The following is a 20,205-nucleotide window of genomic DNA, read 5'->3' as shown; positions in this document are numbered from 1 at the left end:
ACAAGGCATGTGGGATAAACCAGAGATGGACATTGAAGCAGGAGGGCAAAAAGCCAGGGTGACCAAATGAGCTACAAAGACATTTGGCATTTGATTTAGATAGAAAGGATTACCTTTGATGGTTTTTACTTGATGTTTCTCAAGGAGCCCGGCTTTTGGCTGCCAATTTTGGACCCTGAGAGGGAAAAAAAGAAGTAAAAACACTCAGGAAGAAAAATTTAAGATATTATTATTTAAATTTAGAGAAGCATGTTGCCTTGGATTTTTTAAAGACACATTAAACCACTTCCATATTGTTCAGGAAGACGGCGCACACTCTTCCTTCAAGTGAACGTGGGAACAGACACCTCAAACTTTTGACGAACTGCCAGTGAGTTCATCCCTCCCTTTACGTGGCCTCAACGTACACACTCACTCAGATTCTGGGTATTGATTAATACCTTCTAATTAAATTAAGCCTATTTTTTAAAACTAATAATTTGTACCAAAAGAAAAATTCCCACAGACTGAGCTCTCACTTGGAGAAGTAGAGGGCTCTCAACCAGAACGAAAGCTGTGATTGTGTGTGCCTGTGCGTGTGCCTAAAGTACGTGAGTGTGCACAAGTTACGTGTGTGTACATGAATTGTGAGTGCGTCTGGAGTGGAGTGGGTGTTGCTAGAGAAGGAATAGTGAGAAAGGAAGTTGGAAAACAGTGAAGAAGTTCTTCCAAGGAGCCATCCAGGGAGGCTGACTTCGAAGGTACCTGAAGCTCCCGGAGCACCGCAGGTCGGTCACACACTCCAGCCACTGGAGTGAAAACAAGCAGGGAACATATCTCCTCTCTTTTCCCCTTGCTACCCTTGCCTCCCACTTTCCCACTTCACACACATGTATTCTCAACTGAGGGAGGCTGGGACAAGGCTCGGGAAGGTGACACAGCCACCCCCTGAAAGACTTCACTTCCTAATATCCTTCCTGCTCCCCTCCCTTTGGAACTGGTGTGATTTCCTTTGCAAGTCAGTTTGACTGTTTGTTTTATTAAGATAATGGGTGATTCAAAACAGAAGAGTCAGGACCAGTGGTATAATTCAAGGATAATTATTACCATCTTCACTTACAGATGGTGAATGGCAGTTCAGTTTAAGTCATATGACCAAGACTGTTGGAATTAGAACCTGGGTTATCCTGACATCTTTTCTTACACTGTGTTGTCACCAAGAAGACAGTGCCCAAATCCTGACAGAGAGACATCTGCATACTAGTTGCGTAGCAATTGCCCTCAAATATAGGCCTCAGAGACATTGCAGGGAGGAAGCAGCATCCTGTGGGGAGTTCTGTTTTGTTTTCCTTGACCAGGAATACCAGTTGAATTTCAATGGAAAAGAAATACAACTACCTCTTCATTAAAGCAGGTTTCTGGCCCCTCGGCCTTGCAGCATGTCTCCACCACGTTAGAGAAATCTGTAAGCAGTGACTGGAGTTCCTCGTCTCTAAATTCAGGCTTCAGTTTCACTAAGTCGACAAGAAACCTGGGACCCAAAGACGTCAAATAGAATTAATTAACAATTTCTTTCTGAAGCTCCTCTTTCCCAAAATGCTTGTTACAGTCTCACCTGACTTGGGGGGGGGGGTGGGGGTCTCAATTTGGGTGAATGTAAAAAGTTAAAATAGTCCACATTTGAAAGGATCTCCTGAAACTTTCCTCTTAAACTTATGGGATGGATTCCATGGTATGGAGGGTTATATAATTACAGACAAAATGGCATAAAAAATGTGAACATATATTAGGTCTTTATTATGCACAGTATTATAGAATATATAACTACTTTTGATCTTTCTAGAAAATTTATGTCCAAAACAACCTCCATTCCTCCTTCCTCAGTAGCTGGGTACTGTTTCCACTTCACTTGATAAAGACAATGCCTAAATCCAAAAAATAGGTCTTACTCATCGGCATTTATAGCATTCCCTGAGAAAACAGAAATAAAATTCCTGTCTCTTTTGGACCTCTCCTTTTTTCAAACATTAAGTGAGATTCTCAGGGCAGACATCTATGACATTCTCTCAGGAAAATCCCATTCATTATGAACCTGCCTATGAGACATTTTGCTGGCTGCCCCAACTCACGTTTCCAAATCTCAGTCTACTGGACACTCCAAGTCTCTAGCAAAGGGAAAGAATGGCCAGGTTTGATTTATAAACGATGGGAATAGATATGCTCCTGTGTTTTTCTGAACTAGTGAAACTGGACAATTTGATGGGAAGAACAGTAACACCAAATTCCATTGTAACACCAAAATCCATTACAATAAACCTTCTCACTACTACATGGTGTGTCTTCAGGCTGAAGAAAAGATGAATGGAAGAGGATGTACCTGTCTTTCTTTCTCTGGAGCTCTTCTTTATGAGCCTGACACAAGTCTGTGTGAAAGGTAAATAAACCTTGAGAGGTAGATGGAGGCACATATGTTTTATCAGCTTCCAAGCCCTCAAAGCAGGGCCTTCTGAAGGCAAAGTCTGTTTTACAACAGTGGTCCACAGCAGGGTTGATGCTCCGATTTTCATTTATTCCACATAACTCTCCAAGAACTAAATCCACCTGTACCAATGAAAGTTGGAATGGAGTTTTGAAATATGGTTGGATGAATAGTTAGATTGTTCTGAGATCACTGTTAACTTTACTCAGAAAAACCCATGCACTCATAACACAACACTATGTATAAAGAAAAGTAGAGGCTGGGGTCCTAAATAGCATTATAACAGAAATTCAAGCCATAGCGATTTAGATGCCTATAGATGAATTTCTTGTTAACATATATACAAATTTGTAATTGTGAGCACAGAACAACAAACAGCCAACTGAAAGTAGCAGCCAAACACTGTGGCCCTTAGATTTATTCCCCTCCTAGGATGTCCCCCATGGTAATCTCCACCTCATCCCTAAAGAGATACACCCAACTCAATATTGGGCTGGACACAGCTGTTCTCTTACTGGCCTAGTGGAGCAAGAGGGAGAATTTGTAACATTTCTTAAAATTACAGAGTTTCCTGTATCATTCTGAAACAATATTGTGATTCCTAAGTCATTTGCCCTAACAAATTATTCCTCCTATAAATAAGAAGAAGTAAGAAAAATGATTCAGAAAACCCCAAGGAAACATTTAAGACGTTCTCCTTTGCTCCTTAGGATTTTGACATAGTGAGCCAAAAACAAAACTTGACATTCCTTGCTTAACGATGTTAAAAACAATGAGGAGAGGAAGATGGATAATCACTATAAATTAATGAGTACAGATGTCCTTTCTCGTTTTAGGAATAGTCAGGTACGTGGGCCACGCTCACCAAGTTATCAACGCAGGCGAACTCCTCGCTCAGTGTGCAGCAGGTGGTCAACGCCGCCGCCTTCTCCTGGCCGAGAAAGGTCAGTTCTTCAGTGGAGAGCTGGGGGGCTATCCTTGTGAGTTTGATAAGGTAGCTGAAAGAACATTTGTCTGTTTGGTTCTGAACAAAAGCATATACCCCTTTTCTGTTGTCTAGCTACTACTTGAAACCCTGACCCTTCAAGGCTACAGACGACCAATGTAAGAGCAACATGAACCTCAGCTGTCTCATAAAGCAGTAGAGAAATGTCTCTTCACTCCCTATTTTCCTGCACCCTGCCTCCTAGATCTCTGTATTTTGGCTTCCTTCTGATTTCATGGTAATCTCAAAAACTCTGAGATTTGCCTGTCCTGTCTTACCTGTGAGTAAAGGAGCTTCTTGGCAGGAAAGACATGGGCTAGTATGTAAAATCCTGCTTGAAATCCCTTGCATAGTTAATAAATATTCTCAAGGGAGAATTTAATAGATACATGTTGGAAAAGGATAGTCTGAGGTGAAGGAAACTAAGATCTTTAATGGGCTGAGTTTGACTTCTCAGCTAAGAGCAAGATTGCAGAAATAGTGAAATCATATTGTTTGAACTGTGTTTTGTTTTGATTAGAAGATGTTTGGTTTCAATACACACTAAATTATCATAGTAATTAATTAAGAAAATCCAGAATAAACCTTGTATTATTCATTCAAGTTCACAAGAGCACTAAAAAATAAATATGACAGTGTTAAGCAAATCCAGAATTACTTCCATAAACTTGGTAAGATGGGTCAAAACCTTGGGCAAATCACCTTTTCCTTGGGAAATTGTTACAACCTGAAGTTTGCTCCATCCCTCCCCATGCCCCCCCGAAATGGGGTAGAATCCAGACTTTCTGGGTTGGGAGTGAGAAAGACAAGTCCAAACAAAAACTAAAGTATTAGCGAAACAATTTGTCCCAAATCCTGTATTTCTTTAATTTCTAGCCTCATTCCTGGTAAAGGCTCAATATGACAGCTCAATGTGCATTCTTGACTTTTGTGTTTTTATTCTTTCCCAGAGTTTATGAATTCACCATAACTGAAAGACTGAGCTAACTTTTTGACATTTCGTGGCACTATTTTATCCTGGTCATAAGTGTTAACCTACTTGTGCAAACCACTTACTGGTATTTCAAGCCATCCTTCCCCAAATTCTGCAAATGTTCACATTCTCGTTGTACTATCTTGAGGCTTCTCTGAGTTGTCTCATTGAATTTGTATTCCTGAAAATAAAAACAATCATGTTTATGAGCACCTTATCTAAAATTTAATCATAAGCTTCATGTCAACTTGTCAAATAGCTTTTTAAAATGTATATAGTATTTTCAAACTATCATCACCATACATTACTCACTAAATTGAGGGTAGTTTTTTATATATTCGTGTAAGAATTTGAATCTTTTCAATTATAGTTATAGATATAGATACTTTTTTACTAAAATTTGTAAGTCCAAATTTTTCATCATTATCATCTTGTGCATTTTTTTAGATGTTTCCAGTTTACAAAGTATAATTAAAATCTTATGTTGGGCTGGCCCGGTGGTGCAAGCAGTTAAGTGCGCGCGCTCCGCTGCGGTGGCCCGGGGTTCACCGGTTCAGATCCCGGGCGCGCACTGACGCACAGCTTGGCAAGCCATGCTGTGGTGGCGTCCCATATAAAGTGGAGGAAGATGGGCATGGATGTTAGCCCAGGGCCAGTCTTCCTCAGCAAAAAGAGGAGGATTGGCAGATGTTAGCTCAGGGCCGATCTTTCTCACAAAATAAATAAATAAATAAATAAAATCTTATGTTGACAATGATCATATTCAGTTCTCACTTTGAAGTGGCCAGAGCAGTTATCTCATTTTTACATAAAGGAAACTGGGCCGGCCCCGTAGCTTAGCGGTTAAGTGCATGCGCTCCGCTGCTGGCGGCCCGGGTTCGGATCCCGGCGCGCCCTGACGCACCACTTCTCCGGCCATGCTGAGGCCACGTCCCACATACAGCAACTAGAAGGAAGTGCAACTATGACATACAACTACCTACTGGGGCTTTGGGGAAAAAAATATAAGGAGGAGGATTGGCAAATGGATGTTAGCTCAGAGCTGGTCTTCCTCAGCACAAAAAAAAAAGGAGGATTAGCATGGATGTTAACTCAGGGCTGATCTTCCTCACAAAAAAAAAAAAAGGAAACTGGCCTCATAAAGTCAAGTGACTTGCCTACAATGACCCAGATTGTATTGCTACGGAACATTTTCAATCATATTTATCTTTATTTTATGCCTTCTTTTTCATTATTTAGAATTAGAACTTAAAACCTCCACTAACTGTCTTCCAATATTTGACAAACTCTCTCTCATGTGGGGTAAAATTGGATATCTACTGAGTGGCCACCAGAGAGCAAACTATACACTAGTGGATGGGTGCTGTGGGACAAATCGTGTCTCCACATAAAAAAAGAATTTTCTAGTACTATGATTCACTTAAGGATCAGGAACAGACCTCCTCATTAGGGACAGTGGCAGAGCTGGACTGAAACTCAAGTCTTCTTACTTCCTTGCTTAAATATGAATGAGTATAAATTGGCTTTTATGGCAAGTGGAAGTAATCTTTTAAATAGAACAAAAGCAGTACATATCGAATGATAAACAAATCAGAAATGTCAAATAATGAATTTCTACAATACATAAGGAGTGCATCTGAATTGATATTAAAAATACACTAATTTCAACAGGAAAATGGGTAACAGACATGAACAAATTGTTCGCAGGAAATTTATAACTACAATAGCTAAAATCATATGGGAAGAGCTTCGCCTCATGAAAAAATCAAATGAATGCTTAAAACACAGCCACTATTTTTTACATATAAGTCTAGCAAAGCTAATTTCCATGTGCAATGTTGGTGAAGGTGGGGTGAAATGAGAATTTTCAAGCAGTGTTGTAGGACTATCTGCTGGTAAAACATTCTAGAAAGTAACTTAGCCATTTATATTAAATTTTTTTTTAAAGTTCTATATATTTTTACCTAATAGTTTCCCTTCTGATAATCTATTTTAAGAAAATAATGATAAATATTAATAAAGATAAATGGAATGAGATACTCACCTCAGTGTTGCTTATAAAAGCAAAAACAACCTAACTAAACATGTGAAATGTCCAACACACAGTAGGAGAGTAGCTAAATAAATTATTATGATGGGAAACCATCATTTAAAATAAAGTGCATTTTGAAGTCTGTTTAATGACATAAAAAGTTTTCTGTAAAAAACAAATCCAAAAATTTTTTAAGAAAGTATTATTCCAATCTTATTTATAAACACACACACATATATATGCATATATGCATAGAAAAGATGAAAGAAAATGTTAATTATAGCTATTTCTCAGTGACAGAATCAGAAAGTTTTTGTTTTTTTCTTTATAACTTTTGGTACTCGTACTCTTCTCATCATCTTTAATAATCATTTATTACTTTTACAGTCATAAAAAAATCCAATATGGTTCAATAAAATACAGAGGACGTAAATAAAAACATAAATGTAAAATGTTTCACGGGAAGAGTTTTTCGCGTCAACACGCAGGATCGTTAGTTCAAAACATTATGCATGACCCAGACTGATGATTGGTCTTCCCAGTGGTCAGCTTACAGTGAAGTTGAAGTAGACTCAGATTGGTCAATCACGTTTCTACCCTCTAAACCAGAGTAAAATTTTGATATGAATTTTTGAGTGTGTTGTTTTGTTGTGTTTTGTTCTCTGAGTCTATGAAAATGGAACCTACCGCATTGCCGTAACAGTCTGGAGGGTTCTCTGTCTTGCAGCACTCTTCCAGGAGATCCTTGTACACTCTAGCAATTCTTAAAAGTTCGGATGTAGACAGTTCTGGATGCCTTCTTGAGTATTCATAAAGAAACCTGTGACGTGTAAAATACTTCAGATATTAGAACTTAAAGAAAGAGCAAAACACCAAATCTTGCTATCTTTTGGTCTAATCAGATCTTCTAACACTGAGTCTGCTTTCAAATGCTACATTCCTCCTCTGCTTTGGTCAGGGAGTGATTGAAGAGGGCATTTTGACTACAGGAGATCATTTTACAAAGGTTCTTTTCCACATTATTTTTTAAACTAACAACGTTTTTACCACTACTAGGGAGGGTAGAATTATTGGTTATTCAGAGTTAATTATTAGAATGATTTAATCCATAAAACATCAGAAATAGTATATCATGTTACCAATACTTTAGAAAATATTGAGTATATTATATTGAGAATTATATCAAGTACAATTCTGTTGGAAAACGCTTTCAAACTTTCAACCTAAAATGGTGGAAATATGGCTTTCTCCCCACACCCAGTGCCGCCATGGTGCGAGATTGTGGAGCAGCCTTTGCCTGTGACTTCATCCTGTCTCTTGTCAAGTATGGGAGGAATCACCCCTGTAGCTCTAAGTCACTGGCAGTGGTTTCCATGGCCTCAGTGAGAGGCCCCAAGGGTCTTGGTGGGTATGATTTGGGGAGAAAGTGGGAAAGGGAGAGGAAAGAGGCTAACATTTATTAAGCCCTTGGTAGGTGCTAGGCATTAGATCAAGCTTTGGGCATAAGAGCTAAAGATCTGCTTCGTGGTCTTTATGAACACTTTCTCATTGAACTTCACTTAGTCCTGGAGATAAGTACTGTTTTATACCTGAGGAAATGAAGTCTCAGACTGGTTAAACACCTTGCTATTAATGGAAGTATAAAATTTAAACCTAGGGCCCATGGGATACCTACTTCATTCTTTTTTAAACCAAGCTGACTCTCTTCTCAAAAGAGGGGTGTCTTCTCTAAGTACCTCAGCTGTGCTATTTACAGTCCTCTTTGTAAAAGAACCTTACCTAGTCATTCAAAATAAGCTAAAAGGTCTTCCATGGTCTGTGAGGGCGATACCTCACAGTAGTTTTTTCAAGTCCAGGAAACTCTCTTCATCCTTTTTTGTTTTGCAGCCTTCCATTCTCTCCATTAATCTTGGTTTCTCTGACATGGTCTCTCCTGCTTCTCCATCTGCCTTCTCTGTCCCATTTGTGGGTCCCATAGCCTAAAGCAGTGGTGTTTAACCTTCAGAGAATCAGGGGCTCCTCTTAACATCTGGTGTAAGCCATGGACCTTTCCCCAGGAATAAAGTTACACCGAAAAACACACCACCAAAATGTTGCAAACAAAAGCCCCTGGCAGCCTCCCCTAGCCTGGCAGATCCATTGAGGTCTCGTGTCAAATGTTTACATTCAGAAAGATTGCACCTTAACGCTCTATTTCTGGCTCAGCATGCTCACTGTGGCTCTATCATTTCTCCCCACGCTTCAAACACTAGCTATGTTGTAATACTGATGATGACGATGATAGTGATGATGGTGATAAAAATTACTTCCATTTAGTGAACACGTGTCAGGTACAAGTGAAATGCATACATCTATCATTTGTTTGGTTTAATTTGACTTAATATCCATGACTCGTGAGAAGCAATGAAGCACGGTGGTTATAAGAGCAGGAGTCTGGAGCCCGGCTGCTTGCCTTTGCATCCTGGCTCCACCGCCTCTTAGCTGTGTGACTTTAGAGCAAGTTACTTGACCTCTGTCCTTCAGTTTCCTTGCCTATAAAATAAGGATAATAAAAGCATTCTAACCTCAGAGGGTTGTTTTGAAAATTAAATTGGTTAGTAGTAGACGAGCGCTTAAAATTCGTAAGTATTCTTTAGCCTATTTCTTCAATCCAGACCTCCTTCCAGAGCTCCAGGTTCACATATAAATTTGTCTAGTGACATTCCCAATTAGTTACTTGACAGGTGCCTCAAAGTCAATGTGTTCTGATCCAAACAGATTCTCCTTCCCACAAAAGCTTCACCCGTACTTCCCATCTCGTTGAATGCGAAAACTACTTACCCAACCACCTAAGCCCCAAACTGGGATTCATTCCAGATGAAGTTTCTAAAAAACAAAAGTGATTTTGTCCTTCCTTATTCTTCAGTGAAAATCCTTCAGTGCCATCTTGTTACTTAGCATGCCTGCATGATCTGACCCCATCTACCTGTCACTACCCTCGCCTCTCACGACGGATACCCTACTCACAGCCACATACACACCAAGTAGCTTTATACTTCTATCCATACTCTACCCCTTCTCTCTAGATTACCAAAACTTCTTCAGGTACCTCTTCCCTATCAAGCCTTTCCAGGGTCCCTAGTACAATTGATCACCTTCTCCTCTGTCTCCACATTACCTATCACATAGTGCTACCAGAAATGAAAGAATATTTCTTGCACTCATTTATTTATAAGTCTATCTCTTCCCACATCACATTCCCTATTGATGAAAGCTCACTGGAGACAAAAATCCTGCCTAACTTAGTAAAGTCCCTGGATTATGTTTCATTACCAACAAACTTTGAATGAATGAATATTTTTGTATGAATTTTGTGTATGATGATCTAAAATACACAGAGGTTAACTTGTTCCAATGACTCAGTCAGGACTCAAATATAGTCCCTTTGGCTCCAAGACCACTAGCCTTCCCCTGAATAGCTGTAGGGTGCCATAACATAGCAGTTAAGTCTCAACTTCTTAGGCCAGACCTCTGGGTCAAATCCTCACTCTGACATTTTTAGCTGTGAACCTTGAACAAGTTGCTTAACTTCTCTGTATCTCAATTTTCTCATCTGAAAAGTTGGGGGAAATCATACTTATTTTACACGACTGTTGTGAGAATTAAAATAGATAATCCATATAAAATACTTAGCCCATTGTCTGGCACATGTCAAGTACTCAATAAATGTTAGCCATCACTATAATAACACAATTACATTTTCTTAAAATCATGTGAAAATACTATCTTCTATAGTCATGATTTTTTTTTAATTATGTGACACCCAAAGATTTAAATGGTTCCCATTTCTTCCACCCAAGTTAGCAAAAATAGGTCAAATCATAAGTTTCTATTTGCCTTATAAATTTCAATATAGAGTTATGTTACTCAGCCATGAAGGTGTCTTGGTCAGCATCTCGTTGTTCACACACATTTTCATTTTCAGTAAATTTTGCTTCTCTTAGAGATAAGTCCTTTGGCCTGTCATCTTTATTTGAGTAAATTATGCACTCGCCACGCTTTGGTATTTTCTCTTCACAGCACTCTTTGATTTTGCTGGAGATAGCATCTTGTTTTGAACAAATATGGCTCATAACCTTGCTCTGTACCAAATAAGAATGAGAAATGACTTTGTTTTTATAATTTCTTCAGGGCTGGATTTTCCCTCACAATGGAATGGCTGCATGCAAAACCAACCTTAAACATAACATCTGGCATTGCTTCATCAGCTAATTTGAGAGACTATATTTATTTAAATTTTGTATTAATTTAATACACATGAAGTTTCATATTAATGCAAGCTTTATTTCTCAGGATTTTAGATGATATAATTATGAAAAATAGACTCTATTATAAAATCATATTCATTGTTAAATATCAGTCTTCTAAATACTTTACCCCTACTCCTCTGAGATATTGGCATTTAAATTTTAAATGTTGTTTTTTTTCCCATAAGAGTTCACCTGTGCTTCAATGAAGGCCACCAAAGACATGTTACTATAATAGTCATGCGTCCCTTAAGGACAGGAGTATGTTCTGAGAAATGCGGGGTTAGGTGATTTCGTCATCATGCAAACGTCATAGAGTGTACTTACACAAGCCTATATGGTATAGCCTACTATACACCTAGGCTATATACTACTAATCTTATGGGACCATCGTCGTAGAGGCAGTCTGTTGTTGACTGAAACGTCATTACACAGAGCGTGGCTGTGTCTATAATCCTAGATTTCTTCTCTTGTGGCGTGAAACTACATTGCCAAGCACGTAGTAGAAACTCAGTAAATATCTGATAACTGAACGAAAGAATGGTAAACAAATGAACCACTATAGCAACTACCAGATAAAGACTTCCTAATCATAAGAAGCTATTGTACTCATTGTTGTCATTTTCCTGTGGATATTATTAAGTTGAAGCTGTTCGAATTATCAAATGTACAAAATACAAAACATTACTCTATCCTCTCTCCCTATTCTTCATCCCAATTCTGAGCTCCACATAAAGTTACGGAAATAAAGGAAACAGTGAATTATCTTATTTAGACATTAGTTGGATAACTTTTTAAAAGCTGATCCAGAAAGGGTCTAAAAGCTCTAGACCCTTCTCCAGACTCTTCAGAATGAGGCTGCACATTTTTCCTTCTCTCTGTTCCAGCTTCACATGAACTAAGTTGAGCTCCATCAAAACACCTGGCCTCTCTGACTTGGCTCAAGCTGTTCTCCTGCGTGAATCTTCTGGTGAACATTGAGGGTGAGGAACGGGGTGAAGCTCCAGGTTGACGTAAGAAATGGAGTGGAGTTTGCACCATGTTTCCAACAAACAATATAGAACGAGGGAGCCAATCTTTGCAAACACATGCACATCTCACATTAAGGCCATCATTGTTCTAGGCAACACATCTCTTATTGCCTGAGAATTCAGTTCTATTTTGAATGAACTACAATTCACTTCCTCTTATTTCTCCATGAAGGCATTAAAGAGAAGGATATTAAGGATGTGATATGATCCCTTAGTCTCAGCTGCAAACTTCGTAGACAAATTTTCAATTATATCCTAATTCAGTACATTATATTTAACATTACAAAACCCACATCCCCATAAACAAACAATGCAAAGTAAATGGTGAGTGAGATTGCTTTTAATTGAAGTTCAGTTAGGGACAAAATAATTGTTGGGGACATCTGCTGTTCACTGCTTGAAATAGAATGTATATACCTTTATATTCTAAAACTCAAGTTATTTAATTAACATACTATTTCACTGTGAATTTAAAACAGTAAAAGTAATTAAAAGTCACTAAGAAAAGGCCTAATTTCAACTAAGAAGTCAGGATATTTTTAATGAAATTGTTACCTTTGTGTGCCTGAACAACTCACTCTAGGTCAACAATATACTTATTAGTATATGCCTTAGAGAATCACATTAAAGAACAGAGAAAGAGTTATTTTAAATTAACATGTCCACTTCTTTGGAAAGACTGTTCCTAAATAGCAGCTCTGAAGAACCTCAGAGACAGCAGCTCTTAAAAACATGATGGGAACAAACCATCCTCTGAGCTTAACTATTAATTTTTAATATTTCTACAAGAGGATTTGCAATATTAAAGAAAACTTCAATCTAGCCTAAATGAATGTTCACAAATTCTAATTCCTGAAGTTTTATGTCAAGGACATTTACCCATGTAAAATACAATCTGTTGAGTAATCTAAAAACAAACAACCTCATGTAGAAAAAACCCTCAAAGTTTTATTTGGGCTTATTTGTTAACATCTTATTTTTTATTTTATTTATTTTATGTTATTATTTAACCATTTATTAACATTCTGATTTTATTGTAGGTAAGTAGCCACACATTAATGCAACTTCAGAATAAAAAATGGCTTCCAGAAATCACTATTTTTACTTGGTTTTAGAGAATATTTACCCTTCCACGGATACACTGCACACCATCCCCTTCACAGCATGCTTCATACTTGGAAGAAATATCTTCTAGGAGGGAAGTAAGTTCCTTAAATTCAATCTTGGGGAATTTTTGACTAAGTATAGCAAGGTTTCTGGAAAGAGATTGATAAACCATTAAAATAACTTGAACAGCAGTTAAGACAAGAAGGAGCTCTTTGTTGATACAGTACAAAACAGCTACAATAAGCATCGGTACTCTTGTTTTCATCATACATGTCTTTACCAAATAGCTGTTTATATATTGCATGGCCCACATGATCACTTTGAAAATCCTAGGCTGATATTTCGAGTCCTGGATCAGGACTGGAAAAAAAGGCCTCAGAGATGCGTTCTCTTCCATAGTTTTTATAGCAGAACACGTCTTGTAAGGACCACCACTTCCCGTTGTGAGCCCATGGCAGGCATAGATAATTCATCATAGAACTCTTTCCTGTTAATCTATTAGAAAGCTCAGAATTTTTCTCAAGACATTGCACCTGCATCATTACTAATTGGTTAGGGTGAACACCTGAGATAAAATTTATCATTATAAGGTTGTCTCCTAGTTATTAAGGTCAAAGATGGATGGATAAGTCATGTCTAAAGCTCTTGGAGGTTTTAAAACACTGGTTGGGAACTCCCAGACCAATTCAGATTCCCAACTAACCAAGCAATATCTCAGAAGTAGCCCTCTTTCTCTCTGGGGTCTCCCCACCTCCCAGGTCTTCTCTTATTCTGACCTAATGTCCTGGTTCTAAGCTATCCACATAGACTGAGACCCACCTCAAAATCCCTGGGGAACTAGGAAGAGTATAAATGAAAAGTCATCCACAATTAACAAAATGGGACACAGAGAAGAAAATACAAGTAGAGACAAGATACATTTTATAAAACTCACATAGATTTTAAGACTTGCAGTCCAAATTTCATAAGTGCCCCACAGACATTTTTTTGGTAAGAAGATAATGCTTTTAAATATTGTATGACAGATTCCGCCTGGAGGAGAAAGAAAAAGATCTGTCGAAGCAAGAGCAAAATCCCACTATGCTCCTATTTCTTAACTATATGTCAATCAAATTATTCCAAAGTTTGCTCGGAAACAGAAAATCTATGAGATTTTTATCTTAGTAAATTTACATATCGAAAGAAACATGCATTTGTGGCATAATATAAGGGTAGGGCCAGTCTTCCTGATGACTGAATTGCTCTTGATGGGAAGATGAGTGGTTCAGTGTGCTGTGACCTTGTCCATCTCTAGTGGGATAATTAAATTTTATGGGAAGCCAAAAGATGGCTTGTCCAGGATAGAAGACAAATGTCATGTTTATTCACTCATTAGGGCTTTCTTCCAATTTACAAGGAAGAAAAAGCCAGAAGACAGACCCAGGAAATAGGCAATTGTCTTTCAACGGTCTCAGGTAATAAGAAATTTAGATCAGTAGCAGGTGGCCAATGGGTTGAAAAACCGGTGAAAGTGGCAAGAGAATGATTGATAAATGGTAAACAACTCTTTTGCTATAATTTACTTCTCAGTAAGGATCTTCAGTGTTGGGTGACTCCTTATCCTTTTAATAAAATAAATATAATACCTACCTTTGTTCGAAAGCAGTTAGCTTTGTCTTGTTCTTCACAACATGTTTTAGCCATCTCTTCAAAATGAGCAGCAACAGTTAGAAGCGTAGGGGCGAAAACAAAGGGGTTCCTTCTGGAAACTTCATAGATATAACTAAAAAAGAAAAAAAGAGAGAAGGAGGGAAAGGGAGAAAAAGGAAAGAAATGAAAGAATGGTAAGTAAGGGAAGAGAAGATAAGGGAAGGGAAAGAAAAGATAGGAAAAAACAAGAAGATCAAGTAGTGAAAATGAGGTTAAGAGGAAGAAGGATTTCCCATTACAGAAGGCTTCAATATAAGGCAGCATTATCCAGTCTCCAGTAAGTCTTATCACTGAGGTTGTCAACTCCAAAATAAGAGAGAAGATTGCAGTTCTAATCCTGAACACTGAGCTACGGCTATTCTTTCCTTCCCTGTGCTGCTTGATGGTCAGCAGCTCTCCCTCCCATGTTCAAAGAACAGTTACTTTTATACACTCCATCTGAGAGTCAAGGATCATGTTCACTTAGGTTCAAACTAACTTGTGATTTAGGTTTCGATGAGCACACCAGCTTTCCATAAAAAGTCTCTGCTTCTGCAATTACTGCACTGTTTAAAACAGATTTTTGCTAAACATTCATTGATTTAATGTTTCCCCTTGGTAAAAGCTGTACCTTCCCTTTGGGAAGACCATATCATTTCTTCCAGTAGCAATTTGGCATCATGAACACACTTCTGTTCTAGGGCTTATCACATTAGAAAATACACAACATTAATGAAAGAATCTTGAAAGCAGGTTTCAAAACTTGTTCATGTTTATATCCTCAACACAGAATCTGACCCACAATATGAGTTGAATGAAATAATCAATCAATGATCTCAGTTATGTTCCTTTGGAATAGATATTGGATTTAGCCTAAGAACAATTCTTCAATTAGATCATTTTTCTACTACAAGTAAACTTACTTGTTTAGAAAAGATTCTCTGTTATTTTTATAAGTCAGGCATTTCTCTTCAAGATCCAGAGTAGGGAGAGGAGGCAGAAATCCTATATCAGATTTCTTATTATGAAAGAAACAACGTTCTCTTTCAAAGTCAACCATACTGCAGCAGTGCGAAAAATTATACTTTTGTGGCAGCCCCTTCACAGCACATGTCCTTTCCAATAAAATATCATTCTAGACAACAGAAAAGTAAAAGACACTTTTTGTTCATTGTAAAATTTCTCAACCTTCTGAGACAACACAATGGATACAATGAGTGGTGAGTATTACCCTTTGGGAAAGAGATTCCAATTTTCCCAATATTACCAGCAGATCATCTTTACCTACACCCTTGACAACCACCCCACACTTTAGGGACCTTTCTCTATCCTAACCTGAGGCTCTTTAACCTCTTACTTTTACTTTGCTGCCTACATTTCCCTTACATAATGGCTTTTTTCTTCCCCTCCCAGGGTGACAGGGTCAGGGTGTGAATGTGTTGGTAAAGTATTTAGTTAGAGTGTTCAGTAATAGTTTTCTAGAGAGGCAGATGGTGACTCTATTTGGGGGAGGCCAAGAAAAGGGGTGTGATGGCAGAGTACATATTGAGAGAGACAGCTGAGGAGGGTACCTTTGTGCTTCCATGCACTTTGCCAGGCTATTGGCTGCCCCCCTGCCTGTAAACATACATGGACTGAAAGCTCATAGCCAAGTCCTCCTGAGTATCATAATACAGAATTGCATCTCTCTTAGGAAAGTACCTTGTCCTAAATACTGAAGTCAGGCAAAATAAAAATGAGGGGCATAGAGTATCTCTTTTTTTATATTTTCAAGCCAAAAATTCTCTCAGTGTTGACAAATGTGTTTGTTTAAGACGTGCAAACAATTTGCTTACAGTTAATCTTGGACAGTCTGGGATTGTCACTTCATCCAAGCATTGCTCTCCATATTTCGTCATGATTTTTACCAATATTTCTACTTCTTCAAAGGATGCCTCCTGAACATACTGAGAAAATGCAATGATGGTGCTGCAACAGTCCACAGAATACACAATGATCACCTGCAGAATTCCCATGCATGCCCTACAAAAACTCACAGGAACATCCACTTGCTGACTAGTCCCAGGAAATTATCAACATGTGAAAGCTACAAATTTTACAACTTGACAATTCAATTGCCTCATCTGAATATTATGATTAATACTGTATTTACTTTTTTGATATGGTTTCTACCTAATTAAATTACTTTTGAGAAACATTAACATTTCTAGAATAGATGAAATGAGATTACGTTAAACACCATCATCATCAAAAAGAGTTTAGAGAAACTCACATGTATCCAATATTCTTTTCTATAAATTTCTGGGTGATACTGGCATCATCTGAAAAGCAAAGATATTTAGGTTATTATATATCCTGGCATTTTAACACTTTCCCAATAAATAACTATACATGATATCTAAATTTATGAAGTACAAAATGGAAAACTGATGGTAGAATATAATTTGGCATATTTAACAAGAAGAAGAGAACTCATATGAACCAAATGCAAGATCTTAATCACAGCTGATTATGTGCTTAAGAAATATTCATTAAGTTGAATTGACTTGAATTAATCTCAAACTGACCAGACTTTAGATGTGCCATTGATGGCTCCCCAGCCACAGATGTCAAATACAAGCACCATTTCCATGCTACATATGTATTACGTATGACTAGAAAAGTAACATGAAGGATAACTGATGTGTAATGTAATGCCATGACAGGGCCCAACAAGAGATGCCTTAACATGCTGGTGGTCGGTATAGTTTATAGTGCTAGCCAGACACAGATATTTAGGTGATCTCTGGACTAGTCTAAAATCATTGATTCCTTCCCAGTGAGTATATACTAAAGCAGAGCACATTTACATTTGTCCAATAGTCTACTTTTATGGGGTCCTTACTTTTGCAAAGTATTGTGCAGAACACTAGGAGTTAATCAATGATGACTAAGACATCTCCCATGGACCTCAGGTTCCTAGGTATTCTCATGGTGCAAGCGACTCCCAAACATGACTATAATCCAATTTAGAATGTATATGACATTCTAAAGTAATGTGGCTAAGTATATGACAGGAATGTTTTTTGATCCCTGGGTGAGGAACCAGAAAAGGATTATAGTAGGGGTGGCATATGAGTTGAGTCTGAAAAAATGTACAAGATTCCAGTTAACAGAGAAATACGGAGCCTCGTCTTTTTGTGTGAAGAGAATGATGTGAGTGAAAGCACAATGATGAGAAATCTTGGGATGTATTTGGGGAAAGTCAATTAATCCACTTGGGTGAGAAAGTGGGTCATAAAGAAGAATAATGGAACTTAGGATAGGAAGGACCTGATTCTGGATGGGGAGGGGTGGTCTTGCATATAGAGCTGAGGAATTTGGGCTGCAATTGGAAGCCATGAAGAGCCATGGAAAATGTTTATGTAGAATAGTAACATAATAATTTCTTTATGCTAAGAAAAACCAGCCAGGTTGTGGTATATCTAATATGCTGGGATCTCCCACAGTGCCTGACAAATAGAAAGTGACAAGAACTATTTGTCAAATAAATGGATAGAAGGATGAATGGATGGACGTAAAAAAGCAAGAAGCCCATTAGGAGACTTTTGAAACTGTCCTATTGAGAAATCAGCAGGACATGAATTTTGGTAGTACAATGGAAATGCAATGGAAAACATGGATGCAAAAGATATTAAATAGACAAAAATCAATGTGATTTTTAAACAAGTTGTTACAAGGGGCAAAGGAGAAGGAGCACTCAAGAACGACTACTCTTCTTCAAGACCTGTGACTGATCTCACTAGGAGGCGCTGTGGGGGGTACTGAACTCTAAGACACCATCTACATCTTCAGGGCCACTGCAATGCTTATGGTACCTTTGTACAAGTTACAAAAAGGTGCTCTTTTCAGGCAAAGTGATTACAAAGACATCTCCTCTGAACAGATGAAGTTCAAAGTATTCACCCTTTAGGTAGAAGAAATATAAAAATCACCCTTTCCTCCAGACTGACACTGTCTTGGCCAGGTTTAGGGGGATGTACAGGCTTGGGGAGATTTACAAACTGTACAGTTGGAGGAAACTGTATACCCTAAAAATGTTTATCACTTAGTTAAGAGATACATTTGACAACCAAAGCTTCCAGAAAAATCCCAACTCATATCTAATGATCCACTGTTACCATACACTATACACATTTGCAAGAAATACTAATATTTTCAAATCCAAATTATATCTCCCAGCAACACTTTCTGTACTGCCGTAAGGCTGGTGACCATTTGCTGAGTGTGATAATTCTCTCTGTCCATAGACTGGGTAATATGACCGGCAAAATACAAAATCTGGGAAGGTTAGTTCAGGATTTCTGATCAGTATATACAAACTAGCAGGAGGGAGAAAAAAACAAGTGAAAAATTAAATTGAAAGAAAACAAGGTTAAAAAAATAGAAATTATCCCAACTTAGTCATTCTTTAGCTGATATACAAGTAAAATTTCTTACCTACATCTTGAAGCTTTGTGGGCAGGGTTAGGGATTCAGTCAAAAAGAACAAGAAAATAACAAAACCTATAAGTTTTAACTGTTTCATTGTTTTAGAAATCACGTTCACAAAAGAAAGTTACATGACTGAGGAAAATCAAGTTTTTATATTATTCTTTGACAGTATTAGTAAAAAAGTAACCTGTTTAATCTATTTCTCATATACCTCATATTTGATTTTTATTTGATCACACTGCAGAATTTTTTGCTAATTATTAACTAGGAAAAAATTATCTCTGTGCTTCACTAGAAAAATCTATTGAGTTAGAAAAAAAGTCCACAGGTTAAGTATGCACAATACCTAACCAAATAGACGACCAAAAAAAATCTTGAAATATTGCAGATGCTAAAGGAAAAAGGACTAGAATAAATAATTCGCCACAGAGGAAATGCAACTAGAAAGGTGCTAAATTTTGCTGGTAATGAAAGGAAGTTAAACTAAAAAGTAATAATTTTTATCTATCTGATAGAATTAGAAAAAAAACAATTAAGATATTTAATTCTGGTAAATGTATAGCAAAACAAGTGCCCATATAATGAAAGTTTTTGGAAAACAAGTTTATAATAAGGATCAATAGTCTTAAAAATATTTGTTATTTGAACCAATCACTCAAATTCTGGGAATCTCTACTAAGAACATGATCCTAAATATGGAAATATTTTTAAATACATGATAAAGAAAGAAATCTATTTTTTAGTTATGTCCACTAAAAGGGCTTGAAAGCAATAATAACCAAGAAGCAAGGAGCACATTTAGTGCTCGCATCTTGAGTTCTAAACACTCTTCTCTACTACAAGGATCCTGGGCTTTTTACAGAAACGAATGATTCCAAGGCTGGAATGTGAGAAGTATAAGATGAGCTGAGAACATCGTGCCAGAAACTAAAGAAGTGCTCAAAAGCTGATGGGGGCATGTCAAAAGGAGATAGAAGCCAATGGGACAATTTGACAATTAAAATAAATAATGACAGGAATGCATCATAACCCATTAAATTTTTGAAAAAGAATTCACGAATCTATACCAATACAAAATTAAAATAAAAGTGGGAGAAGGAAAAGCTCTTCTCTACAGAAGAATGCCAACTAATAAATATAGTTAGAAATAAAGCATAACCATTTGTAACTGCCGTAGTAACAACTGATTTAG

General features: G+C 37.5%; 1 protein-coding gene across 1 annotated transcript; it reads right to left on the bottom strand.

Moving 5' to 3' along the window:
- Positions 1-139: 139 nt before the first annotated feature.
- Positions 140-19,107, bottom strand: AFM (afamin). Its single transcript, XM_087434670.1, has 14 exons — positions 19,020-19,107; positions 16,813-16,861; positions 16,376-16,508; positions 15,464-15,675; positions 14,502-14,634; positions 13,807-13,904; positions 12,892-13,021; positions 10,355-10,569; positions 7,136-7,268; positions 4,500-4,597; positions 3,324-3,456; positions 2,357-2,580; positions 1,378-1,510; positions 140-175 (listed from the first exon to the last, which is right to left on the bottom strand). Exons 1-14 carry the CDS (start codon positions 19,105-19,107, stop codon positions 140-142), a joined length of 1,815 nt encoding a protein of 604 aa, XP_087290796.1.
- Between the last annotated feature and the right edge of the window lie 1,098 nt (positions 19,108-20,205).

This window comes from Ceratotherium simum, chromosome 8 (assembly GCF_057802395.1).
Source record: "Ceratotherium simum simum isolate JZ-2026a chromosome 8, ASM5780239v1, whole genome shotgun sequence".
NCBI classification, from domain to species: Eukaryota; Metazoa; Chordata; class Mammalia; order Perissodactyla; family Rhinocerotidae; genus Ceratotherium; species Ceratotherium simum.
Note: the sequence above shows the minus strand (reverse complement) of the source record. Positions and strands in the feature narration are given on the sequence as shown.

Bases quoted from the DNA above. Each gene is read 5' to 3' on its own strand.
- AFM (XM_087434670.1), bottom strand. From the start codon at position 19,107: ATGAAACAGTTAAAACTTATAGGTTTTGTTATTTTCTTGTTCTTTTTG. The intron at 13,022-13,806 runs GTGAGTTTTATA...ATCTCTTTCCAG, and splicing joins CTGCAAGTCTTAAAATCTAT to AAACCTTGCTATACTTAGTC. The intron at 1,511-2,356 runs GTACATCCTCTT...TTTGGGTCCCAG, and splicing joins CTCCAGAGAAAGAAAGACAG to GTTTCTTGTCGACTTAGTGA.